Consider the following 27,237-nt stretch of genomic DNA (forward strand, 5'->3'; position numbering starts at 1 on the left):
TTGACTTTGTGATTTTTTCCAGTGAGTGACCTGACTCAAGATGCAAATATAAATAATTCCATGGCAGTTTCTTAATACTAATCTGTATACAGAATATGACAGTGTTCCATTGTTAGTGATTGACTTTGCCATGTATGCATTCAGTGCAACCAGAACTAAAATATAGAATATATGCTGATTTAAAAAAATAAACTGCTCAATTATGGAGAATTATTGGAAAAATAGTTAAGTGCATGGAAAATAATTATTTTAAGCAAATTAGTGTTTGACAGTAATGGTATGTAGCAGATGTGATGTAGCACTTTTCTTCAGAGGATTTCAGTATTAAGACTTGCAGTAATCTAGAAATACCATCATGCTTAAAAGTGATGAATCGGTTGAAACTAAATGTGGTAAGATGATACTTTACTATATATTAGAGTTTTCCAATGGGTAAACTGCATTATTTAGATCTTCTTTATATGTAATTTTTAGGATTTACAGGGTCATCATCTAGTTTACAGCAAATTAACAACATAGACTTCATTTCGCCGAGTGTCTTGTCTGAAGATTCTGTAGTAATTGTTGGAAAAGGTATTTTTCTTTTAAAAAAAATAATTTTCTGTATATGAGTTTGGCGTAGACACACAGCCTGTAATTTTTAAAGTTGGTAGATGTGTTCATTCAAATGTTTATAATGTAAAGATTAAAGAATCCCTAATTTTAAAAATAAATAAAATATATTGAAGTAGGAACTAGTTTTGGAACTATTTTCTATTTTACAGCCTTAATGAGAAATGTAATACAAACTGAACCACAGTATTATCTTTAAATAACAAAGAACTGTGAGAAAATACGAGGATGAAATTTTGCCTGCATACTCTCACAAAGTCCCATTGCAGTTAGTGGAAATGCTTATAGTAAAAGCTGCGTTATCTGGCACTTGGATAACCAGCAAGTTCTGTTGTTTGGCACTGAAGCTCATACGGCTGCTTGGCTGGTTGTTGTGGGGTGGCTGCCCTCTCGCCAGCAGCAGTGCCAGCGTCCTGGCTGGGTCCAGCTGCCCTGCAGGCTGCAGCGAGGCTGGCACTCTAATAACTGAAAGATTTGATTATCCAGCAATCCCCATTCCCAGCTTTTACTGTATATGTAACTTTGGGTACACTTTGGCATTAATGTTGTAGGAATCCAGGTTTCATTCCACTTTCTGGAATTATTTTTGCTTTGCATTAGTTTGTTATTGAGTGACTTCTGGTGTGTGAAAATAACCTCTTGGTGAGGTTACAATGTGATAACCATTTCAGGTGTTTTTGGAAGCCCCCCATCTGCGCCATTAACGTACAGCCAGTCTGTGATATCGTGTGTGGAGAACGGAGACGTCCATTCTCTCAAACAAGGCATTGAGCCTCTATCAGGGATCTACGGGAGAGCTGTCCAGCAGAACAGTGCACCTATCCTTGATACTGAAAATGAGAAAGATGTAAGAGTGTAAAACAGATTTGATTGTTTATTAAAAAGTGTCACTAGTGAATATAGTTTTTATATTCTCCAGATTCTGGTAAATCAATGTTTGATTACGGTACAGTCACAGATATCTGAAGAGTCTGGTAATGGGATACAGAGCCTTTTATTTCTAGGTGTCTGGTCAAATTCCAGCGCAGCCTAGGAGACTAAACTCTGAACAAAATGTTGCTTTGTCTGCATGCTTTTAGTAAACATTTATTTTAAAAGCTTTGTTTGTACAAATGTTCAGACAGAGTTGTGTTCAGACCTGAAACAGAGATTTATTTTATTTCATCAGTCTTTTTACGACAATTCACAGAGATTAAAAGGGCTACATTTGGTGAAGGAATTTAATTGGTTGATGTTAATGTTCAGTTCAGTACAATTGTTCAGCTGTAGCAGGTACTCAAATGTATTAACATTTGTTGGTTTTTGGCAATTGTGAAATTAGTTTGGTGCCTCAGTACAGTTCTTAGAGGGCGTGTCCATAAAGTAGACATCAAAATTGTTACTATTCAGCATTTTTGTTGACACTGTGCGCAAAGAGAGAAAGCATTGAATGGACATGGAGAAGGGATGTCTCCTGTCCCATAAGGTAGACCCTTTCACAGCTGGGATATTGTGGCAAGCAGTGTGAGGAACCAGCTGCTGTTACTGACCATCATCTGTGATGTGGACAAAAATAAAGGACTGCAGTTTGCAGGTTTTTAATCTAGCACCATTCATAAACTATATATTCTCTGTAAGTAATCTTGTCTCAGTGTCTGCATTGTGGAGTGAATTCATGAAGAGCTTTGCTGCTACTTGCATCTTATTTGAGTTTCTTCTGACTTTGAACATTAATATTTACCTGTATATAGTATCACAAGATGAAATTACTTCTTCGAAGAAAATCACACTTCCTTTTGAAAATGTGTGTCAGGTAACATCTCGGGTTTCTAAAATTTACAGAAATGTCCATTTATCTGTTTTCTCACTTTATTAAAAGTACAGTCAGATACACAGAGAAAACAGTCTGTTTCAATAGTTCCTTATAGATTAGGGAGAACGACTCACTGAAAATACTCCTAGACTTCAGGGTCAGAAGAGATTTTGTGATCATCTAGTCTGACCTCCTGTGCATTACAGGAGCTCAATTGCCCACTTGCAATAAGCCCATATCCTCTGGCTAAGTTACTGAAGTCCTCAGATCTTACTTAAGGACTTCAAGTTACAGCAAATTCACCGTTATCCTGCAACGTGCAGAGTAATTTTTAACATAATCAGGTCACACAGTTAGAAGATTGTTAAAAAATATGGGGAAAAAAAAAAGAAAGACATGGAGTTGGTCTGGACTTCACATCCTTGACTCAAATTAGTCAGTAGTTGCTCACATAATTAGTACCATGATGTCTAGGGGACTACAGTCCTTGCCCCCTAATAATTTAATCATTCATAGTTCACTGTGAGTGATTATTTCTGAGCTGCAAAGATTCTCAGTTCTCATTTTACATGAGATAAGTAGTCCCATTGACTTCAGTGGGGTGGCTCACAGCATGTAAAGGTAAGCACGTGCACAAGGCTTTGCAGGGTTGGATTCTAAATTAGCATAAATAATTCCCAAATGTTCTTATGGCGTAATAGCAGAAGTTGTGAGCCCCTTTGTTTAGCAGAAAGGATTACCAGTGTAAGTTATTAACTATTTCAGTTAAATTACATTTACAGTTGGACTTCACCTTTTCTGTGCAGGTGAAAGTTGCCATGTCAAAATCTGCCCGAGATAAGATGAGGCAGAAGAAGAGAGAAGAAAGAGAACAGATTCATAAAGAACATCAAGAAGTCGATGTTGAAAAAAAGGAGCAGAATCATCGGGAACCAGTTAAACATTGTGAACCAGAGAAAATGGCAACAGAAAGTAATATTTAGTATTTTGTCAATTTAATGATGTACTATTACATGGTGTTGACTCTGAAATATGTTCTAGAGTGGGTATAATAATACTGTATTAATTATTTAAGGTTATGACTGCCCAAAATGACATCAGCTATTACTGAAATTTTTAGCTACAATATAATCTCCTTAATGAGCTGCTTTGTCATTAGATATAAAATTCTACTAATAATAGGGAAGGTACTTGAAGATAAGTTGATTATTTTGAGATCTTTATAGATTATGGCATAGTCCTAAGAAATAGTGACCTCTTCCTGTCTAGTTTTCCTGTTCTTTTTCTGTTTTGTAGGTTTAGGTTTTTATGAAGATTCATTAATAACATCCAAGAATGAGTCTTTATCTTTAGAAGATGTTGCCTTTAGTACTCCATTAAAAAGAACATCCAGTTTAAAGAAGACACAGTCTTCAGTCTTGCTAGATGCAGGTAAGTTGTTACAGTTAATTGTAAGAGTGTATTAAAATTGTTAAGATGTTGGCCTGTGATGTAAGCCTGATTACACTTTCGCTATGTCTACACTAGAGAATTTTGTTGACAGAAGGGGCCTTCTATTTATGTAACTTGGGGAGCATCTACACACACAAAGTGTTCTGTTGACAGAATCTCGACAGAATTCTGCATTTGTCTCGACAGCGTTATCCCTCAAAAATTAGGGGAATAACGCTTCTGTCGACAGAAGTGCAGTGTAGCCACTTCTGTTGACAGAGAGAGCTTCCTGTTTGCAGAGCTTCCAGTCAGTCATTCTGTCAACAGAGGGCAGGGCAGTCTGCTTTGTTGGTCTGCATTTGTGTGTAGATGCATTTCTGTTGACAACTCTGTCAACAGATGATTCTAGTGTAGACGTAGCCTTTGTATTTAATACTGTTTATCCCCGTAATTGGAAAAGTTAGTAAGCAATTTTAAAAATAATGTGCAGAGCTGTATATGCCCTTACATTTTGGCTCGCTGCCACTCATTACTACCAAGAGATCATTACAGAGAATAAACTTGCATTTTGAAGGTATAAAACAACATTTCTAACACATTTTTCATACCTCTATTTTTCTTTGTGAAAGAGGCAGATATGTATCCCAAAACTGCAAGCAGTTACACAAACAAATACATTAATAGATTGAAGCCCACATGAGAATACTGTATCCCCAATGGGAGAGCATGAAATTCTGGCTCAGAGTTGTGTGCTAATCAGATGGGGCAAAAAAGACAATGCATCCGAAGAAAGTTTGGACTTATTGAAGTCAATAGCTTAGAGCCCCCTGACATCATAGTGTGTTAGGGTTTAGTCCAAAGTTATTGTATGTTTAATTGTTGTCTTAGCAAAGTAGCAATAAGGCTTACTTAGAAATTAAGATTGCATCCCTAACTCCAGCAGTCGCACTCAGGCTCTGATCCTTCAAAGACGTGCAAATCTATTTACACTGTAGCACATGAGTAATCCCACTGAAACCTATAAAAATTAATCACATGCATAAGCCCACAGAATTTAGGTGCTATGCTTATGAGTGTGAAGTAAACATACCTAAAAACATAATCACCATTTTTGCTCTTTTGTTCTCAGTTCTTTTTAATCGAGAACTGTGAAGCCACTCAAAAGTTGTAGAGGATCTTAGGAGTGTATTTCATTTTTGTTTTAGGAGTTCCATTGCTCAGTCTCATTAATTTCTTACAGAATAACATCAGTAAAGTTTATCGTGTGTGTTACATCAGGCTGAGCAGGCCATCCTGACGTTTTAGCCATTTATATATTGTTTCCTTCCTAATGTTCCATGATGAAGACAGAACAGTGGTGCTGCTGTAGCTCAGTTCTGCTGCTGTCATCTCCCTAAGTTTCTTCAGAGATCTGCCCTAAACCAGCTCAGGTGGGAACTATGGCAAGATGGGAGATGCCGTAGCAATGATGGGCAATCTGTAGCCTGTGGCCTGTGCACCCACTGTCTGCCCCAATGTGCTTCTCATGCACTCGGACACTTGCCCCATACTTCCTGCTCCCAGCACTTCTGACATATTATGAATCCATTGATGCACACTCTGTCCCAGCTCCTCCTCCTCCCTCCCAGAGCTGGAATAGCCAGGAATAGATAAACTGTACTCGAGTACTAGTTCATTAATATTTACAATTAATGATTCATTAGCAGTAAAATTCAAAGGAATGATTCGCTAACCCTAGTCCTGCTGAGAATGTTTAAGTGGGGAGTTCATTTATTTTTATGACTGTACAGCTCAGAACATCAGCCATTTCTGGGGAGCTATTAAGTCCTTAGGCTGAGCTTTTGTTGCCTCTCTAAGCTATAGAACCAATACCTGTCGTTTTTTATCAGAAAAGTGAGTAATTGATAAGCTTCCTGCCATTTCTTCTGAATTCTGGAAACATTTTGAGCTACAAGTATATGAATAATTTTCAAATTAGGCTTCTAAACAAGTTCAGATGAATGCAAAAAAGTAGTAAAGTAGCACTTTAAAGACTAACAAAATAATTTATTAGGCGAGCTTTTGTGGGACAGACCCACTTCTGTCCAATGAGAGCTCACCTAATAAATTATTTTGTTAGTCTTTAAAATGCTACTGTACTGCTTTTTTGTTTAAATGAATGCAGTAGCTTTCCTAGGTTTAGGTGCAATATCTTTGAATGACTCTGTGCATGTAAAACCCCTGCATTTTTGTGTGTAAGTCAAGTTACAATCTTCAAAGTGAGTGCCTGTAAGCACAAATTTTTGTTTACATGCACAAAGTGGTTACTTGTAAATATTGTGGATGTAACTGGTGACTTTTTTTTAAAACTCAGCCCAACCCATTAGCAATAGTAATCTGTCCAGAAACCAGCTTTTTGTATTTAACTATGTTCACCTCTTACTGCTAGTCCCTTTATTCATATTAGGATTACACACTGATTATTGCTTAAATACTTCATGATTTCACAGATGAAGGATCTTCTGGACTGCAAGGGCAATATAAGGACTGGACCCCATCAGTCACTCGTAGTCCAGAGATAATGGATCCGTCAGAGTTGCGACCCCTTTCAAAACCTGAAACTGCCCTGACAGAAGCATTGAGACTTTTATCTGATGATGACTGGTGTGTATACACACACTTATATGTATTCTGATTATAACATGCAGCACTTAGGTTGATACTTTTAAAAATAATGGTGCGTAGCTTTTTGATCAAAATTTGTCTAATAAAATATGAGAAAAGAGGGCCGGACCTCATGGTAGCAAAGAAAATATTGATAAAGTGAACCAGGCATCACTACTGGAGTGATGCCTACCTGAGTTTGGAGACAGCTTGAAACAACAATGATGCTCTGAGAAGTGGGTCAAGCATCTCAGCGATTTAATTCCAAGACCCAGTGTGCTATGGAACTCCCCAACAACGCCACCTTGTTCTTCCAGTTATGAAGATGGGCCCCCACTGACACTGCTAAGATGAGCAGTGGCACTGGCCTCTTCCTGCTTCTCTGGGGGTGGTGCCTACAGCCCTGTCTTCTCTTAATCTAGTCCTAATGTCATCTATATCAAGGGATCATTTTGCTAGAGCTTTTAGTTTAAATTATTGATGCTTGGGACAATCAGTCGTTGAGATGCAGTGCTCTAATCTAACTCCCTGTACTGAGGCAGAATCAAGGAAAGTTGACAATCCCCATTTAAAAAACCTCCTAGGATGGGCACTTGACAGCTTCTCTAGAAAGCCTGTTAGAGTGCTTAATTACCTTTATAGTTAGAAAGCTTTTCCTACCTCACCTAAATCTCCCTTGCTGCAATTTAAACCCATTACTACTTGTCCTGCCTTCAGTGGACATGGAGACCAGTTGAGCACCATCCTCTTTATAACAGCCCATAGCATGTTGGAAGAGTGTTACCAGGTCTGTCTGTTTCCTCTCACCCCATCATCTTTTCTCCAGACTAAATATGTACAGGTTTTTTAACTTTTCTTCCTAGGACAGGTTTTCTATACCTTTTATAACTTTTGTTGCTCGCCTGGGTTTCTATCTGTCTTTCTAAAGTGTGCCCTTTCCACACCCCCCCCACCCCCCGAATTTGACACAGTGCTCCAGCTGAGGCCTCGCCTGTGCTGAGTGGAGTAACACATACCACTCTCTCATTAACACACCCCAGATGGATTAGCTTTTTATTGCAATGGCAGCACACTTTTGACTCATATGCAGTTTGTGATTCCTGTCGCCCTAGACAGTCTAGGTATCGGCTGTTCTTGTGGTTTTGAAATACTGTTTTTAATTTACATATTTATTTTATATAGGGAGAAGAAGATTGAAGGGCTGATCTTTGTCCGATGTTTGTCTGCTTACCATGCTGATGTGTTGACTGGGAAGCTGCATGAAACAACTCTGGCTGTGGTTCAAGAGGTTAAATTTTCATATAACAATCTTATACTAAACACACAGTTTTGATAGGACTAAGTAAATGTTTGAGTGGAGAGTGTTATATTCAGTTGCTGCTTTTTTCTGTGTGTTGGCCATCTTAGAAAAGATGGTTGCACAGTTTTGTAAAGCAGCCTGTATTTGGGATAGTCAGTAGTTTTAAGTGTGCTTAAAAGCTGTTAAAATTGAGATCCAACCTTATAGCATCTTGATATGTACACAAACTGCCACCCAGCAGGAATCGAGATGTGGATTTCTTTTTTTCTATATGACTCAAAATTTCTAAAGAGGAAATAAAAATTAAGCTCTACTACTTTAAGTGTATTCACCAGATGTTACATGTTGTTTGACTCTTTCCCACGTTCAGGTGAAGAATTTACGCTCAGGCGTTTCCCGAGCTGCTGTGGTCTGTTTAGGGGATTTGTTCACTTACCTGAAAAGAAACATGGATCATGAACTAGACAGTGCTGTAAAAGTCCTGTTGCATAAAGCTGGAGAATCCAACACCTTTATAAGGGAAGACGTAGACAAAGCGTTGAAGGCTATGGTTAACAATGTGACTCCAGCACGTGCGCTTTGTTCTCTTCTAAATGGAGGGCAAAGGTAATCCATTAAAAGCTTTAATAAAATAATTAAGAAAAAATTCTGGATATCATATAAGGCAGTTTTTTTTGTCATCATCAGAAGAGCATTCAAAATGAAGTACTTTAGCCTTGCAAAACTCTGCTTATCCAGCGCTATGTTTTTGACACTTGAATCTTACATTTCACTTTTTTTTCATTCTCATGGTAAATGGTAGGTTAGCACGGTTTTGTGACTGGTTGGTACATTTTACGATAGTTTTGTAAGCCTGTAACAATAATCTGTAGTTGTGTTCATTGTCATATCCTTTGGGAAGCCTGACAACATTAATTGTCCTCTGGCAGAGATTATTTAATCCTTCCTCATTTGGCCCCTGTTTTGCTGTCACAGACCTGCCCCCATACCCTCGCTAGTGATTTTGGGAAGTTAGTTTTCTCTTACTTCTGAACACACCCTTCTGGATCAGTTTCACAGTTGCTGAAATGCGTATCTTGTGAGTGGCTAACGAGCTGCTTTTTGTTGCTGCACATTAATTCTGATTACTTGCTGGGTCTGGCATGAGGTTCTTATCCTATCAATTATCCTTTCTTGAGTACCTTAAAAAAGATGACTTCTCTGTCTCTCTCTTTTTATTTGAATCCCAAGTCCCCCCCTTTTATCTTTGATAGACAGTTTACTCCTTGTATTACTAAATGTATTTTCTTTTGACTTTTTTTATTCTCCATCCATCTACAGTACCTCTAATATAGTTGACGCATCTAGGGAAGCGGGTCTTTGCCCACAAAAGCTTATGCTCCAAAAAAATCTGTTACTCTGTAAGGTACCACGTGACTTCTTGTTTTTGTGGATACAAACGTGGCTACCCTTCTGGTACTTGTCTAATACAGTTAGCTCCAATATGAGCTATCCCTGCTAGTCCTGTATATCTTTTTCATCTCATCCTGTGATCTCTGCCTATTTCTGGATATATATGAATTTTTAATTGCTGAGTCTTATCTCTCCAGTGTCTCCTCATTGTTCCTCTACTTAACTCAAACTTCAATTTTGACTCCAGAGTTAGAATGTTGGCTTTATCTTTGATTCCAGCTTTTTCCCCTCTTATTTGTCTTCCAGGGAAGTTGGTCTGATGCATTTGAAGTGCACTGTCAGAATCTGAAGGGGTTTTTTTGCTGGAATCCTTGTTTGTGTATCATTACTTCCCAAATGACTATTGTACTTCCCTTACTAAACTTCTGGAGGTACAAAACACTGCCTCCCATGCGGTGGGAAAAAAAAGTGTTCCTGTTGCTTATCCCTGTGCATCTGAGCTAAGAATTGTTGTTTGCTGTCCCAACAAGAAAATAAGTTTTGCCCCTGTATTTGGTCTGTGGCCCCATTGTCTTTGGGTAAATTAAAATAACACCTGATACCTGCTGTGATTTCCTAAGGCATAGTTCTACTTGCTTGTCCTGATGTGAACTACTGTGATAATTCTCATTTCTGTTTTCTTGCTTTCAGTGCACTTCACTTACAGATGATCTTACTTGTAGTTGTCCTTGCTTTAATTTAATGAGAGAATGCTGCTGTACCATTTGTTCTTCTTCGAGTGTCCCCGTGGGTGCTCCACAATAGGTGACGGCTTGGCCGGCGCCGCAGATCGGATCTTCCAAGCAGTTTCTGCCGGACCGCGCATGCGCCGGCGCGCGCCGCTCCCTGGCGCGCTCCTGGCCATGTGCGCGATCCGGTCCCCGCCAGTTCCTCTCAACCGCCGTCGGCTGCAGACGGAATCCGACTAGGCTAAAGCCACATAGCGTATTCAACGACTTTAATTGTTTTCTCTTTAAAGTTTTCAGTTATTTAGGCTACCATAAGTAGCCGGTTGTTATTTTGTAAAAAAAAAAAAAAAACAAACAACAAACAAGCTACGGAGGGACAGCTCAAGCCAGTCCCAGTAACAAGCGCCGGAGGCCGGGAGCTAGGGCCATCAGCCCTCCTGCTGAGGCAGGCCATCGGACGGGGAAACAGCACAAAGAGGGTGCTAAGTACCCATAAACAAACTCAAAGACTCACCAACAATGTCCTCCTCAGGCTTTAAAAAATGTGAGTCCTGCCGAGAGGCGATGCCAGTGTCCGATGGGCACAGTCTCTGCATAAGGTGCCTGGGGGAGTCCCATGTGGCACAAGAATGCGCCTTCTGTGCAAAAATTAACAACAAGAGCACGGAGAGACAGGGAGATGAGGATTAAACTGCTGCTTCTTGACAAGGCCCTCCAGCCAGACGTGCCGGAGCGGCCGCAGCAGGAGGGACCCTCCGGGGCCCTTAGAAGAAAAGCTGCCTCCCTCACTCCATCAGCGCAAAAACGGAGGAGAGTTTCTCCAACCCGATCCCTGCCGGCAGCAACGGTGAGCGGGACGGGAGGAGCAAGCAGCCCCCAGCCGCAGCAACAGCTGATCGGCGGCGGCACGGAGAGCCACGTGGAAGCGGCTCAGCCTCCGATGATCAGCCAGCCGCCCCGCACCGCAGGCAGGGCGGCGGCTAAGCAAGCGCCGGTACCGGCGGCACCGCAGGCAGCGGCACCGACCCCCGGGGAACCGGCGGTGCAGAGCGCGCAGGCACGTAGCCTGCAGGCACAGAAGCACTCCACACGTGTGGCACCGCCTTCGAGCGTGCCTAGCACGGTGCAGACGGGGCCGGGATCCCCTGCCCATCAGGGGGCGGAGTTACCTCCCTTAGGGAGGGGAAAGGCTGCACACAAGAGGAGGCACTGCAGCCCCTCTCCAGACAGGGCTGTGGAGCTCTTTTCTCACAGCCCTCCGCTCATGTTGCAGACTCCAACCAGAAGGCAGGGGTCCCCCCTAGCCTACCCGGAGCCCCCTTCTCCTTTCCTGCAATCAGCCTCCCCATGGCTGGCACCACCCTCACCCTTCCTGGGATTTGAAACGCTGGACTATTATGCAAAATCGCTCTCTCCAGTGTCTCGACGATCCCCCTCTCCCAGACACAGAGGGTACGTGCAAAGGGAATGGTCAAGGTCACCTTCCCAGGAACAGTGCCTATACTGCCATGGTCGTCCCTACCACGCGGGGCATGGACACCATCGGCAATCTACCAGGGAAAGATCCCCACATACTACCTCGTACCCCCGAGGGCAATCACGATCGGGGACAGAGACTCAAACGTCCCAGGGGGGACTGGCCGTAGACCCACGAGATTTTCCCTCGCATACCTCCAGCGAGAGGGCGCACCATCACCATCAAGAACCGGAAGGGTCCAAAGAAATGTACCCCAGCGGTTCCTCGTTTTCCTCCGCGGATGAGGCCACGGCCTTAGGGGACGTCCATCCTAAGGACGATCTCAAACAGTTTCAGGAGCTGTTTAAGAGGGTAGCTTTCACGCAAGGCATCCAGACAGCACAAGTGCAAGAGAAACATCATAAGCTCCTTAAAAATTTGAGCTCCCCGGCCTCCTCCAGAGTAGCAATACCGCTTGATGAAGCGATCTTGGAGTCCGCCACTACCATATGGCAGACCCCTGCAACTATTCCGCCTGTTCAAAAGAGAGCGGATAAGAAATACTTCGTGCCGGCGAAGGGCATGGAGTTCTTGTTTAGCCACCCCCAGCCAAACTCCTTGGTGGTGGAGTCCTCGCAACAAAGACTAAAAACATCTCAATTTAAAACAGGGGGAACGGACAGAGATGCCAAGAAGCTAGAGCTGTTCGGCAGAAAGGTCTACTCCTCCTCCACCTTAACGTTGCGCATGGCAAATTACGCAGCGCACTTGGCGAACCATAATTTTGACAACTATGCCAGATTAACTTCCCTCATGGACTCGCTTCCAGAGGACAAAAAGCCGGTCCTCAAGGCCATAGTGCAAGAGGGCTACGCGGCTGCGAGGATGGAAGTTCAGATTGCTTTGGACGTTGCGGACACGGCAGCACGTTCCACAGCAACTGCAGTGGTGATGCGACGGGAGTCCTGGCTCCAGACCTCGGGTATACCGAGAGATCTGCAAGCGAAGATAGTCGACCTTCCCTTCGACTTGCAGAAGCTGTTTGCTGAATCAACTGACTCGGTCCTTCATTCCAGTAAAGATTCAAGAGCCACACTCAGGACCCTGGGGATTTACACCCCTCCATACTCAAAGAAAAGGTACTACCCACAGCAAAGGCGGTACCAGTACCAGCAACAGCGCCCCCAGTATCACAGGGGTTACGAGCAAGGGCGGCATCAGCAGCACCAGCAGTAAAGAACCCCCAGGCGACGCTCACAACAGGGCCGTCCGTCCTCGGGGCGGGGCCAAAGGCCACAAGTTTGACATACAGATCCAGGGCTGCGCCATCACCACCATTGCACAAGATCATCCGAAACGGCTTTTTCACCATCGCCTCCGACCATTCCACGACCAGTGGCAAAGGATCACCACAGACAAATGGGTGCTGGAGATCATAGCCACGGGGTACGCCATCCCCTTCCAGTCGCTCCCGCCGCCGCGACCCCCGCCCAAGCCCCACCCTCAGGAGGCCTCCCATGTAGCCAGGCTCAGGCAGGAGGTGGCCCACCTCGAGTTCTTAGGGGCGGTGGAGAAGGTGCCGGAGCAACTGCAAGGGAAAGGGTTCTACTCTCGGTATTTCCTGACGGAGAAAAAGACAGGAGGCTGGAGGCCCATCTTAGACCTTCGTGGCCTCAACAGGTATCTACGCAAGCAACGTTTTCGGATGATCACGATTGCCTCCATCCTTACAGCACTGGACGATGGAGACTGGTTCGCAGCCCTCGATCTACAAGACGCGTACTTCCACATAACCATCCATCCGGCTCACCGGCGTTTTCTCCGGTTCATGGTGGGCAACGAACACTTCCAATACAAGGTCCTACCGTTTGGTCTTTCCTCGGCCCCCAGAGTCTTCACCAAGACCTTGGCAGTGGTGTCAGCCTACCTGCACAGACGGGGTGTTTATCTTCCCATATCTGGACGACTGCCTGCTCAAAGGGACCTCGAAAAGGGAGGTCCTCCGCATGATACGCGTCACAGCAAACACGTTCTCCTCACTTGGCCTGGTTATCAATCTGGCAAAATCAAAGATAGACCCCTCACAGGACATAGAGTTCATAGGGGCTCGCATAAACTCGGTCTTGGCGAGAGTATACCTACCAGAGGCTCGCTTTCGAGCCATCGGTTCCCTCGTGCAGGTCATCACCTTCAGCCCTACAGTGCCGGTCTTGACGTGCTTGCAGCTGCTGGGCCACATGGCAGCGGCGACGTTTGTGGTACAGAACGCCAGGTTGCACATGCGCAGCATGCAACACTGGCTGGCAAGTGTATACAAGCCAGCAGTACACACCGTTCACAGGGTGGTGTCGCCCTCACCTGGGGTGCGCGAATCCCTGCAATGGTGGGTAAACCCCGGGAACTTGCTAACAGGGGTACCCTTCCATCAGCCGCAAATATCGGTTTTCCTCACTACGGATGCCTCCCTCATAGGGTGGGGAGCGCACATGGGCGAAGAGGTGGCTCAAGGACTGTGGTCACCCACGGAACAGTCTCTACATATCAATGTTCTAGAGCTCAGAGCAGTGTTCAACGCCTGCAAACACTTTCGAGACCGTATACGAGGCAAAGTCGTCGGGATCAGTACGGACAATACCTCCACCATGTTTTACATAAACAGGCAAGGAGGAGCTCGATCCCGTACCTTATGCACGGAAGCAATCCGCCTATGGAACTGGTGCATCGCCCACGATATAATCCTGAGAGCCTCATACTTGCCGGGCGCGCACAATGTGAAGGCAGACCAGTTGAGCAGGCGTTTTGCGCTCACCCACGAGTGGCAGATCCATCCCGATCTACTACGGCCGATTTTCCACGCATGGGGGTTTCCCCAAATAGATCTGTTTGCCACTCAGCACAACAAACAGTGCCCACGATTCTCCTCCAGAGCAGGGCTGGGCCGGGGATCCCTGGGGGACGCGTTCGCGATCCCGTGGGGGGGCCCCCTGCTTTACGCGTTTCCCCCCGCAGTGCTGATCCACAAGGTTCTGCAAAAAGCCAGGAGAGAAAAGGCTCGGATGATCCTGATAGTCCCAACGTGGGATCGCCAACAATGGTTCCCCCTACTCCTGCGCATGTCGGACCGCCCACCGATGCCTCTTCCGGTGGCGCCGGATCTGCTCACGCAAGCCCAGGGGTCCATAGTGCATCCGCACCCCCAAAGCCTGCGACTGCAAGCGTGGCTAATCCATGGCTCAGCTCCCTAGAGAGCACATGCACAGTGGAAGTACAGCAAGTCCTAGAAAGTAGCAGGAGGACTTCCACTAGGAAAACCTACAAACAAAAATGGACTCGCTTCATGGCTTGGTGTTCTACCAAGCAGCTGGCCCCCCTTTCGGTGCCTATACCTACAATTCTAGAGTATTTACTGGACCTCAAGAGAGCAGGACTCTCGCTATCCTCGTTAAAGGTCCACCTTGCCGCCATCTCGGCGTTCAGACATGAGGATGGGGGGCACACGGTGTTCGCCCACCCTATGGTTACCAGGTTCCTCAAAGGGTTGGTAAACCTCTACCCCCCTCGGAAACCGATTCCACCCTCGTGGAGCTTGGACCTGGTGCTTACCACACTGATGGGACCACCGTTCGAGCCCTTGGCCACAGTTCCCCTTCGCCTCCTTACAATAAAGACGACCTTTCTTCTTGCAATTACGTCGGCTCGTCGGGTGAGCGAGCTTGCGGCAGTCATGGCAACGCCACCCTGCACTGTCTTTTCCAAGGAGGCGGTAACCATACGGCTGCATCCAGCCTTTGTTCCCAAAGTTTCTTCCGAGTTTCACATCAATGAACCTATTGTTCTACCCTCGTTTTATCCAAAGCCTCATATCTCCAGTGAAGAGGCGCGCCTACACCTCCTGGACGTGAGGAGGGCGCTAGCCTTCTACGTAGACAGGACCAAGTCCTTCCGGAAAACGGATAGACTCCTAGTCTCCCTCACTCCCAAATCAAAAGGAGAAGGTCTCTCATCGCAGAGAATTTCAAAGCACATTGTATCCTGCATAAAAATGTGCTACGAGCTCAAAAAGACTCCTTTGTCGGCCACTCCCAGGGCTCATTCCACCAGGGCGGTGGCAGCATCAACAGCCTTTTTCAAGGGCGTTGCATTGAAAGACATTTGCAGAGCGGCGACCTGGTCATCCTACGACACCTTCGCCAAACATTACGCCCTTTACAGGGTATTCCAAGAGGATACCCGTCTCTCCGCAGCGGTCCTCTCGGGGACCAGCTGCACTTAATCCGATTACCCACCACCTATCTTGGGTTACTGCTGGGTAGTCACCTATTGTGGAGCACCCACGGGGACACTCGAAGAAGAAAGAGAAGTTACTCACCGTAGTAACGGTGGTTCTTCGAGATGTGTCCCCGTGGGTGCTCCACTTCCCGCCCATTCTCCCCGCTTCGGATCTCTGTTAGTGTTTTGCAGGGGCACCCGAGGCGGTTGGTCGAGGAACTGGCGGGGACCGGATCGCGCACATGGCCAGGAGCGCGCCAGGGAGTGGCGCGCGCCGGCGCATGCGCGGTTCGGCAGAAACTGCTTGGAAGATCCGATCTGCGGCGCCGGCCAAGCCGTCACCTATTGTGGAGCACCCACGGGGACACATCTCGAAGAACCACCGTTACGACGGTGAGTAACTTCTCTTTTCCTATTGTTACTTGGAAATTAGATTGTACAAGCATTTCAGATAAAAATTTATAATACAACCCCTCCTCCCATCTAGTTTGAAAGCTAGATCTGAGAATACAGAGTAGTACCTAGTTTAATCCTGCAGTTAGTGCTCTCTCTTGTTGAGAGATACCTGTGACTGTGTCTACCGACATGTTTTTCCGCACCCGGTCATTCATCAGGCTGGTAGAAAATAGATTAAGGGAAAGCATCTTCACTTGAACTATTTGCACACCTATGTCAAGTCCTAGAATATGTTGCACTGCATATATGTGCATGGGCTTGTTTTGATTAAAGGAAGGACTAAGGCTTGAAGGAGAGCTCAGTGTAGCTTGAACACCTGTCTCTCTCATCAACAGAAGTTGGTCCAACAAAATATATCACCCCACCCAGCTTGTCTGTCTAATAGCTTGTGATCAAATGACTACAACTGTTCTGCATCCCTGTAAACTTGTCATTCAAAATAATTTAATTTTAGCAGGCAACCACTTATACAGGTCACTTTGCGTTTGCTTAGTACCTGTATGAACTAGTGCAGCTCATTATCAGTTTGCATGCTACGATAATGAGCCTTTTAAAAGAATCAGAAAACACTGGTCTGCTGTCTGAATCCAGGCATTAAAATAATGTCACTGGTTGTTGCCCTAGCTTTATAAATCTGGTATTTATGTATATAACATTTCAGCTTCATACATCTAGAGCTGAACACTCTGTAGCTTTGCTTTTAGAAGCCTGTAAAGGTTTCCCACCAATCAAATTGGCCCTCCCCTGATAAATACACACGTCAGAATTTTCTATCTGTGCACAGCGTTCCAGCATAGCACCTTAAACTACAGCTCCAATTCTTCAGTCCCCGTGATGATTAAACTCCTCAGGAAATGTTTGCTGCTCTGGGAACAAGCCTGTTTAAGAAGTGTACCTGCAGGAGTACCATGTGGTGGAGAGTAGATAACATTGTATCTATATTGAAGCAGCAGACAAGGGACTGTAGAGGGGAGTTTTAAGAGGGAGGGAGAGAGATCCCAGTGCTGAGGAGGCTGTCCTGTGGGCATACGAGTGTTTGGCGAGAGGAGTGTGTTTGCTTGACTGTTTACATTTTGAATTCTGATTGCAGGTGATTTCAGTTTCAGTTACTATGGCATTTGGGCTTGTGTGTCTGGGAGGGATGGACCCTTCGTTCCCTTGATTGCCCTTGATCAGCCTTCCTCTGTGTGCCTAAGGAAGGGGAGGACCTGACCTAGGTTTGCAGGCTTTAAAAAGCCAGAGACAGAGTGACCAGGGGAGCAAAGCAGATAGAGGCTGCAGACAGGGGAGTTTTAAGAGGGAGTTTGATAGAGGCAGTGTGACAGAGGGGTTCCACTGTAGGTAGGATGACTTGCAACACCTGTGCCAGCACTGTGCCTATCTCCTCCACCTGCTACTGCAGTTAGACAGACCTCCTGACCTCGGGTGCCTTTACTCAGACCCTGATGTCAGTTTGCAGGGATTGAGACTTGCAGTTCCCACTTACTGAAGTCCAGGCTGGGGGGACCATCCCTTGTGGTAAGTGTCTTCTAGTGGAGTCTCTCAAGAAGCAGATGATGGAGCTACAGGAGAAGGTGGATAGGCTAAGGAGTATCCATATCCATGAGCAATTCCCCGACAGTGTTCATGTGGAGGCAGCTGGGGTTAAGATAGTTGTCCCGCCACAAAAGACTGCTGACACCATCAGTGGAGGAGGAGATGACTCACAGGGGACACTGGCAGCTGGTCACTTCTGTCAGCAGGCAGTGCTCCACTCCTGCTCTCAATCCTTCCCCCGGTACGGGAAACCGTTCCGCTGTTTCTCAATACGGGGGGTACAGGAGATAAGGAATCACCCACTACAGCAGAAGCAGAGAAGCCTTGTACCCCCAGGGCTGGGAGGTCTGCTGCCACCACTACGAGGAGGAAATGTAGAGTAGTGGTGGTCAGAGACTCTCTTCTGAGGGGGACAGAGGTGCCCATCTGTCACCCAGACATGACCTCTCGGGAGGTGTGCCACCTGCCAGGAGTCCCTATCCTAGATGTTACGGAGGCATTGTCGAGGATTATCTGGCCTGCTGGCTACTACCCCATGTTACTCATCCGTGTGGGCACGAATGATACTGCAAGGTGTAATCTTGTGCAGATTAAGCATAACTACAGGGCTCTGGGAGTACAGGTGAAGGAGTTGGGAGCACAGGTGGTGGTCTTCTCAGCCCTTCCTGTCAAAGGTAGGGGCTTGACCAGAGACAGGTGCATCCTGGAGGTGAACGCCTGGCTTCGAGGATGGTGTTGCCCGGAACGCTTTGGCTTCCTCGATTACAGGATGCTATTCCAAGAAGTACTGGGATGGGGTTCACCTTTCAAGGAATGGAAAAGCTGTATTTGGATCAAGACTGGCTAAACTAGTGAGGAGGGCTTTAAACAGGGTTCCTTGGGTACAGGTGACCAAAAGCCCACAGTAAGAAAAAACCTGGAGACCTGGGAGTTGGGTTGGAAATGGGAGGGAATATGGGCTGTAAGAGCAGAGAAAAAAAGAGAGAGTAGGCAGAACTGGGAGGCAAAAGCAAATCGGTATCTTCGATGCCTATATACAAATGCAAGAAGTATGGGTGATAAGCAGGAATAACTTAAGTTCTAATAAATACAACTGTGACATAATGGGTATCACAGAGACTTGGTGGTATAATACAATTAGATTATTGGTATAGAAAGATACAACTTACTCAGGAAGGATAGGCAGGGTGAACAGGGAGGAGGTGTTGCCTTATATATTAAAAATGTGCACACCTGGACTGAGGTGGAGATGGATGCAGGAGACAGATGTGTTGGAAGTCTGTGCTTGTGGTTAAAAGGGGTTAAAAAGAACAAGGGTAGTGGCATGCTAGGGGTCTACTACAGACCACCTACCCAGGTAGAAGAGGTATTTGCGGTTTTTTTCTAAGCAACTAACTGTCATCCAAAGCATAGAATGTGGTGGTGATGGGGGACTTCGGCTATCCAGACATATGTTGGGAAACTAACACAGCGAGGCACAGACTATACAGAAAGTTCTTGGACTGCACTGATAATAAATTTTTATTTCAGAAGGTGGAAAAAGCTACTGGGAAAGAAGCAGTTCTAGATTTGATTTTGACAAATAGGGAAGAACTCGTTGAGAATTTGAAAGTGGAAGGCAGCTTGGGAGAAAGTGACCATGAAATCATAAAGTTCATGACTGTAAGAATGGTGAAAGGGAGAGCTGCAAAACAGACAGTGAGTTTCAGAAAAGCAAATATTTGGCAAACTCAGAGAGCCTGGTAGGAAAGTTTCCATGGGAAGCAAGACTAAGGGGGGAAACAACTGAGCAGAGTTGGCAGTTTTTGCAAAGGGACATTATCAAGGGCCCCAAAGCAAACTATACCACTGCATAGGAAAGATGGAAAGTGTGGTAGAAGACTGCCTTGCTTGGCCAGGAGATCTCGCATGATCTTAAAATCAAAAAGGAGTCTCATAAAAAGTGGAAATTAGGAGAAATTATGAAGGATGAATATAACTAAACAGTATGTGTATGCAGGGGCAAGATTAGAAAGGCAAAGGCACAAAACGAGCTCAAATTGGCAAGAGACATGAAGGGTAACAAGAAGACATTCTATAAATATATTAGAAGCAAGAGGAAGACTAAGGACAGGGTAGGCCCACTACGCAGTGAGAAGGAAGAAACAATATCAAGAAACTTGAAAATGGCAGAGGTGCTTAATGACTTCTTTCTTTTGGTCTTCACTAAGAAGTCTAATGGAGAAATGTCTGACATGGTGAATGTTAGCGGGAAGGGGCTAGGTTTACAGGATAAAATACAAAAAAGAACAAGTTACAAATTACTTAGAAAAATTAGATGTTTGCAAGACACCAGGGCCTGATAAAATGCATACTAGAATACTTAAGGAGATGGTAGAGGAGGTTTGAGCCTTCAGCTGTCATCTTTGAAAGGTTCTGAAAGTCAGGAGATATTCTAGAAAACTGGAAAAGGGCAAACAGTATGTCCATCTATAAAAGGGGGATAAAGAACAACCCAGGAAACTACAGACCCGTCAGAATAACTTCTGTGCTGGGAAAGATAATGGAGCAAGTAATGAAGGAATTCATTTGCAAACATCTGGAAGAAAATAAGGTAATAGGAACAGCCAGCGTAGATTTGTGAAAAACAAATCGTGCAAGACCAAGCTGATAGCTTTCTTTGGCAGGATAACAAGCCTTGTGGATAAGGGAGAAGCAGTGAATGTGGTGTATGTAGACTCTAGTAAGACATTTGATACAGTCTTGCGTGATCATCTTGTCAATAAACTAGGCAAATACAGCTTAGATGGGGCTACTATATGGTGGGTGCAAAACTGCCTGAATCTGTTCTCAGAGACAACAAGAAGTCCTGTGGTACCTTATACACTAACATATTTTGGAGCATAAGTTTTCATGGGCAAAGACCCACTTCATCAGATGCATGAGTGGTGGGGGAGTCGTTCAGAGGAGGATTTAAAGAGCCTCTTTAAATCCTCCTCTGAAACACCCCCCGCACCCCTCACTCATGCACCTGATGAAGCGGGTTGTTGCCCACAAAAGCTTGTTCCAAAATATCTGTTAGTCTATAAGATGCCACAGGACTTCTTGTTGTTTTTGAAGATACAGACTAACATGGCTACCTCTCTGCTACTTGTTCTCAGAGAGTAGTTTTTAATGGTTTGCAGTCATGCTGGAAAGACATAAGTGGGGTTCTGCAGGGGTCTGTTTTAGGACTGGTTCTATTCAATATCTTCATCAATGATTTAGATATTGGCATGGAAAGTACACTTATTAAGTTTGCAGATGATTCTAAGCTGGGAGGGGTTGAAACTGATCTGGAGCATAGGGTCAGAATTCCAAATCTGGACAAACTGGAGAAGTGGCCTGAGGAAAACAGAATGAAGTTTAATAAAGACAAATGCTAAGTACTCCAGTTAGGAAGCAATAATCAGCTTCCTACCTACAAAATGGGAAGCAGCTGTCAAAGAAGGAGTATTGTGGAAAGGGATTTAGAGGGCAGGGGACTGGACTTGATGACCTCTCAAGCTTTGTTCCAGATTTAGTGTTCTATGATTCTTTAATTCAATAAGAAAAGGGAGAAAGATGATCTGAGCAGTTACAGACCGATTAATCTGAGCTGAGTAGTTTGCAAAGCTTTGGAACAAATTGTGAAGGAAAGAATAATTACATACTGGATTTATAAATGGGATGTGATGCAATGTTGGTTAAGCAAAGGTAGCTCATGCCAGATTAACCTGATTGCCCTCTTTGAGAAAATAACTTTTGTTTTAAGGATAAAGGAAGTGCAGTAGCACTAATATACTTCAGTAATGCATTTGAGATAAGAGCACATTGGAAAGTATTAGTTAAATTAGTGAAGATAGGAATCAGTTGAGGAACTCTAAGATAGACAAAGAACTGGCTTGAGGAGAAAGCAGTGGATTGAGTTGAAAGGTGGGTTTTCTGACTGAATCAAGGTTAATAATCTGTTTGATTTTTGGGATCAGTTTTGTTCAATATTTGTATTAAATGACCTTGACACAAAATGTAGGAATGGGCTACTGTAATTTGTTGGTACAAAGTTAGGAGTTGAAAGTGCAGAAGAGGATTGGAATATTATACAGGAAGATGTGGAGAGATAAGAACAAGATAAATTTCAGTAGTACTGAGTGCAAACTCATGCACGTAGAGTTTAACTAATTCCATTACCAGCGGCATTTAAGGGGAAATGAGCTACTGAAGGTGTGATGCACTGTTTAAGCTAAGGGGCAATGATGGCACAAGAACAAATGGGCATAAAGTAAGTGATAGAAAAGGAGAGAAGCCTGGATGAGTATGTGCCTCCAATGTGATGCAGCTATGGAAAAGGCAAATGCAATTCTAAAATGTATCAAGTGAGGCATTTCCTATAGATAGATAGAGGCAGAGGAGATATATAGAGGAGGTTATCCTGGATGATCTAGGGTGCCCTTCTGGCCTTAGATGCTGACTGCCTTCTGCTGTGACTTAGTTTTTGCAATATGAGCAAGAGTCCCTGTTTTTGTCATTGGTTTCAGTGTGTTTTGGCCTGACTGACAACCCAATATGCATAGCACATGTTTCCCAGATAACATGCGGGCCTCCAAAGTATCACAAAAACTTGGAATTGTCATCCTCCCAAGACTTACACAGTGAAAATCCAAATGATCTTACAAGATAATGTTCACAACTTTTGAGATAAGGACACTTTAACATCCAGAATAGAATCATAGAATATAAGGACTGGAAGGGATCTTGAGACGCCATCGAGTCCAGCCCCCTGCCCTCATGGCAGGACCAAGTACTGTCTAAACCATCCCTGATAGACATCTACCTAACCTGTTCTTCTATATCTCCAGCGATGGAGATTCCACAACCTCCCTTGGCAATTCATTCCACTGTTTGACCGCCCTGACAGTTAGGAACTTTTTCCTGATGTCCAACCTAAACCTCCCTTGCTGCATTTTAAGTCCATTTGCTCTTGTTCTATCCTCAGAGGCCAAGAAAAGCAAGTTTTCTCCCTGCTCCTTATGACAACCTTTTAGATACTTGAAAACTGCAATCATGTCCCCCCTCAATCTTCTCTTTTCCAAAAGAAACAAGCCCAGTTCTTTCAGCTTTTCTTCATAGATCACATTCTCTAGACTTTTTTAATCATTCTTGTTTGCTCTTTTCTAGACCCTCTCTAATTTCTCCACATCTTTCTTGAACTGCGGTGCCCAGAACTGGACACAATACTCCATCTGAGGCCTAACCAGCGCTGAGTAGAGTGGAAGAATGACTTCTTGTGTCTTGTTCACAACACACCTGTTCATGCATCCCAGAATCATGTTTGCTTTTTTTGCAACAGCATCACACTGTTGACTCATATTTAGCTTGTAGTCCACTATAACCCCTAGATCCCTTTCTGCTGTAGTCACTCCTAGACAGTCACTTCCCATTCTGTATGTGTGACACTGATTGTTCCTTCCCAAGTGGAACACTTTGCATTTGTCCTTATTAAACTTCATCCTGTTTACTTCAGTCCATTTCTCCAATTTATCCAGATCATTTTGAATTTTGACCCTATCTTCCAAAGCTGTTGCAAGCCCTCCCAGCTTGGTATCATCTGCAAACTTAATAAGAGTACTTTCTATGCCAATATCTAAATCGTTGATGAAGATATTGAACAGAACCGGTGCTAAAACAGACCCCTGCGGAACCCCACTTGTTATACTTTTCCAGCAGGATTGAGAACCATTAACTACTACTCTCTGAGTACAGCTATCCAGCCAGTTATGCACCGATCTTATAGGATACTCATCTAAGTTATATCTGTCTAGTTTATTGATAAGAATATCATGCGAGACTGTATCAAATGCTTTCACTAAAGTCTAGGTATACCACATCCACTGCTTCTCCCCTATCCACAAGGCTTGTTATCCTATCAAAGAAAGCTATCAGATTGGTTTGACATGATTTGTTCTTTTCAAATCCATTCTGGCTGTTCCCTTTTACCTTACCACCTTCCAAGTTCTTGCAGATGATTTCTTTAATTACTTGCTCCATTATCTTTCCTGGCACAGAAGTTAAACTGACTGGCTTGTAGTTTCCTGGGTTGTTGTTATTCCCCTTTTTATAGATGGGCACTATATTTGCCCTTTTCCAGTCTTCTGGAATCTCTCCTGTCTCCCATGATTTTCCAAAAATGATAGCTAAAGCCTCAGACACCTCCTCTATCAGCTCCTTGAGTATTCTAGGATACATTACATCAGGCCCTGGTGACTTGCAGACATCTAATTTTCCTAACTGATTTTTAACTTGTTCTTTTTTTATTTCTGCTTCTAACCCTACCCCTTTCCCACTAGCATTCACTATGTTGGGCCCTCTTTCATCAGATTTCTCGGTGAAGACCAAAACAAAGAAGTCATTAAGCATCTCTGCCATTTCCAAGTTTCCTGTTACTGTTTCTCCCTCCTCACTGAGCAATGGCCCTACCCTGTCCCTGGTCTTCCTCTTGTTTCTAATGTATTCATAAAAAGCCTTCTTGTTTCCCTTTATGCCTATTGCTAGTATGAGCTCATTTTGCGCCTTAGCCCTTCTAATCTTGCTCCTGCATTCTTGTGTTTGCCTATTTTCATCCTTTATATTTTGGCCTTGTTTCCATTTTTATGATTCCTTTTTGAGATCACGTAAGATGATCTGGTTAAGCCAAGGCAGACTTCTGCCATATATTCTATCTTTCCTACACAGCAGGATAGCTTGCTTTTGGGCCCTTGATAATGTCCCTTTGAAAAACTGCCAACTCTCCTCAGCTGTTTTTCCCCTCAGTTTTGCTTCCCATAGGACCTTACCTACCAGCTCTCTCAGTTTACCAAAATCTGCCTTCCTGAAATCCATTATCTCTATTTTGCTGTTTGCCCTTCTACCCTTCCTTAGAGTTGTGAATCTGTTTTCATGATCACTTTCACCCAATCTGCCTTCCATTTCCAAATTCTCAACCACTTCCTCCCTATTTGTTAAAGTCAAATCTAGAACAGCTTTTTCAACCTTTTGGAATAAAAAATTGTCTTCAGTGCAGTCCAAGAACTTACTGGATAGTCTGTGCCCCGCTGTATTAGTTTCCCAACATATATCTGGATAGTTGAAATCCCCCATCACCACCAAAATCTGGGCCCTGCATGACTTGGTTAGTTGTTTAAAAAAAGCCTCATCCACCTCTTCGACCTGGGTAGGTGGCCTGTAGTAGACTCCTAGCAGGACATCACCCTTGTTTTTTACCCCTCTTAGTCTAACCCAGAGACTCTCAACACATCCAGCTCCTACGTCCATCTCCACCTCAGTCCACGTGTGTACATTTTTAATATATAAAGCAACACCTCCCCCCTTTCTTCCCTGTCTGTCCTTCCTACTAGGAAGCTCACAGTTGTAGATGATGTGTTGCACAACACCTTGAAGAGTATCTTGTCTAGATTTGGCTGTGAACTGTCTGAACAGTACATATTCACTAGTGTGCTAAGTTTAGATCAAGTTACAATTGATCTGTAGCTTGTCAGGCTATTCTGTTCCCTGTACGATACCATCAGTTTCCCACGTGCCAAGTCGGGTATGTCAGCAACGAGAGTATAAGGTTCCCCATTGTGAGCAAGTTTGCTGTTCGCAGACTTTCTCATTGACAGCTTTCAGCGGATATATCAGCAAGCACAGTAATAAAAATGCTTTTTGATATCTTTTTCTGAGATACGTTTTTTCCCTATCAGACATTCTCGTTACCTCTGTGAGTGGAAGTTTATCCAATATTAAGACAGTTTACAAGTTGGAGTATTTCAATATTAGAGATTTTAAAATAATGTTTAGTATCTGTGTAGACAGGGTTAAACAAGAGTCAGCATTGGGATCTCTTCATTCTGCATTTTTATAGAGTAACTGAGAACTGTGATGTTTTCAGCTACCAGGTGTTTCACCCAAGCCTCAGAAGAGTTGTGAACATATAGGAGAATTTAGCAAAGTTTTACACGTTCTTGCAAGAGCATTGCCATTATCAGAACCATCTTATGCCTTCTGCAAATTAAACAAAGCATTATCTTTCTTACATGAAAAACCAGTGTTTTCTGGGGAAGTGCTTTATGTTTAAGTTCTTCCCGCCCTTTATAGTCTTTTGTGTCGTGTGTGTTACATTTAGTTGGCCAGACTTCAGATAGAATTTTTAACATCTGATCCCACCCCAAAGGGGTGATTGATCCAAATATTGACAGTTTTAAAAAAGAGTCTGTGTACATAATATTATAAAATCATGATTTAACTAGTGCATAAATCAAGGATTGATTCATAAATTGTCTCTGATCCTGGTGACGGTGGTTACATTTAGAATTGCGAGATTGTAGTGGTAGCTGCTTAATTGAGAAAGGACATCTCCCACTAAAGAGCAAATGGGATTGCACTTTTGCTGCTTAGTAGGTAATCAAGTTGTAGTAGGCAGTGTATGCTGTTTACCTTTGTGGCAAAAATAGTGATTTTTGAAATATGTGGCTTGCAGCTTAGTCTTTGTGCTTCCTTATAAAAGCAAAGAAACTGTCTTGTGGCAGCTATTTGCTGTAGGGGTATGTCTGCACTCCAGTTAGACACCCATGTCTGGCCTGTCGGTGTCTAGACAGTACTTGGTCAGCCCCTGAGTTAGGGATGCTAAAGTGTTAATTGGTAAGCATACAGCAAGCATGTAGCTAACCAGTTAACTTGCTGTTGCCGAGGAACTCCAGGGGCTGTGTGGGGCCGGAGCAGTCCCAGCTGTGAAGGGGCTAGCAGGATAGGTGGCAAGACCTCGTGACTGCAGCAGGACTGGTGGCAGGACGTTGGCTGTGGAAGGGATAGTGGCAGGGCCTGCCTCCCAGCCTCAGGTAAAACAGGTCAAGTGTTTTTACATCTCTATGCTAGGCCTTCTGAGCTTGTCATCAGGCGTAGGATAGGCGCAGGCTTTTATTGCAATGTAGGTACAGTGTAAAACTTGCTACACAGGCTGCTGTTGCTAGAAGATTGAACTAGTGCTTACCTTTGAACTATGTGATTATCTGTAAAGCTCACATCAGATCTCTACACATCTGAGTCACCATAGACCACTGATCAGAGCACTAACAGGCAAACTGAGCTTCTGCCTCAGGCATGCCCCAGTTCATTACTTATGTAAATGAGGTCTGCTAGGGCCATTACTGTTGCTCTGCCACAGAACGCTGGTCTATTGCTTTGCTCAGCTCCTATGCTTCCTTTTGTGTCAGCCAGCCAGTCCTTGGCACCACTCCCAATCTCCTTCTTGAGAATGGGCAGCTCAGCTGTGCTGCTGTGCATCATTTAGCTCATTTCTTCTATTGCTGTATTATCTGTCAGGCAGAGTGTTGCTTTTACTTATCTAGGAGCACTTTTGTTTACCCTGGTCCTCCAGACCAGAGGGGTTTTTGTTTGTTTGCTGGCTGGTGCAGCCACTTTGCTCTTGCTCAGTTAAGGTATGTTATTGCATCATCCCCTCTTCGGTAGTACTAGCCATGCTTCAGTCTGCATAGAGTATGGATCGCGCTCTTTATAGTTTTAATTGAGGACTTCATTAGACAGAAGGAGACATCCCCTCTTCAACCTTCTGTCATCTATAGAGACTCTC

At 44.2% G+C, this 27,237-nt stretch overlaps 1 protein-coding gene across 5 annotated transcripts in view; it reads left to right on the top strand.

Annotated features, from left to right (window-relative positions):
• The window catches only part of TOGARAM1 (TOG array regulator of axonemal microtubules 1), a 108,819-nt gene that overhangs the window by 34,894 nt on the left and 46,688 nt on the right, over positions 1 to 27,237 (top strand). For 4 of the 5 annotated variants that reach the window (XR_012645868.1, XM_074996138.1, XM_074996141.1 and 1 more), the window contains exons 9-15: positions 475 to 573; positions 1,284 to 1,459; positions 3,211 to 3,376; positions 3,701 to 3,835; positions 6,325 to 6,478; positions 7,661 to 7,766; positions 8,149 to 8,384. Coding sequence is in view for 4 of the 5 variants with exons in the window: in XM_074996138.1 (XP_074852239.1) it covers positions 475 to 573; positions 1,284 to 1,459; positions 3,211 to 3,376; positions 3,701 to 3,835; positions 6,325 to 6,478; positions 7,661 to 7,766; positions 8,149 to 8,384 (1,072 nt within the window). In the remaining variant the exon portion in view is untranslated. The remainder of the gene's footprint in view (positions 1 to 474; positions 574 to 1,283; positions 1,460 to 3,210; positions 3,377 to 3,700; positions 3,836 to 6,324; positions 6,479 to 7,660; positions 7,767 to 8,148; positions 8,385 to 27,237) is intronic. The other variant, XM_074996142.1, reaches the window with a different exon arrangement.

The sequence above is a fragment of the Carettochelys insculpta genome, chromosome 6 (genome assembly GCF_033958435.1).
Source record: "Carettochelys insculpta isolate YL-2023 chromosome 6, ASM3395843v1, whole genome shotgun sequence".
NCBI lineage: Eukaryota > Metazoa > Chordata > Testudines > Carettochelyidae > Carettochelys > Carettochelys insculpta.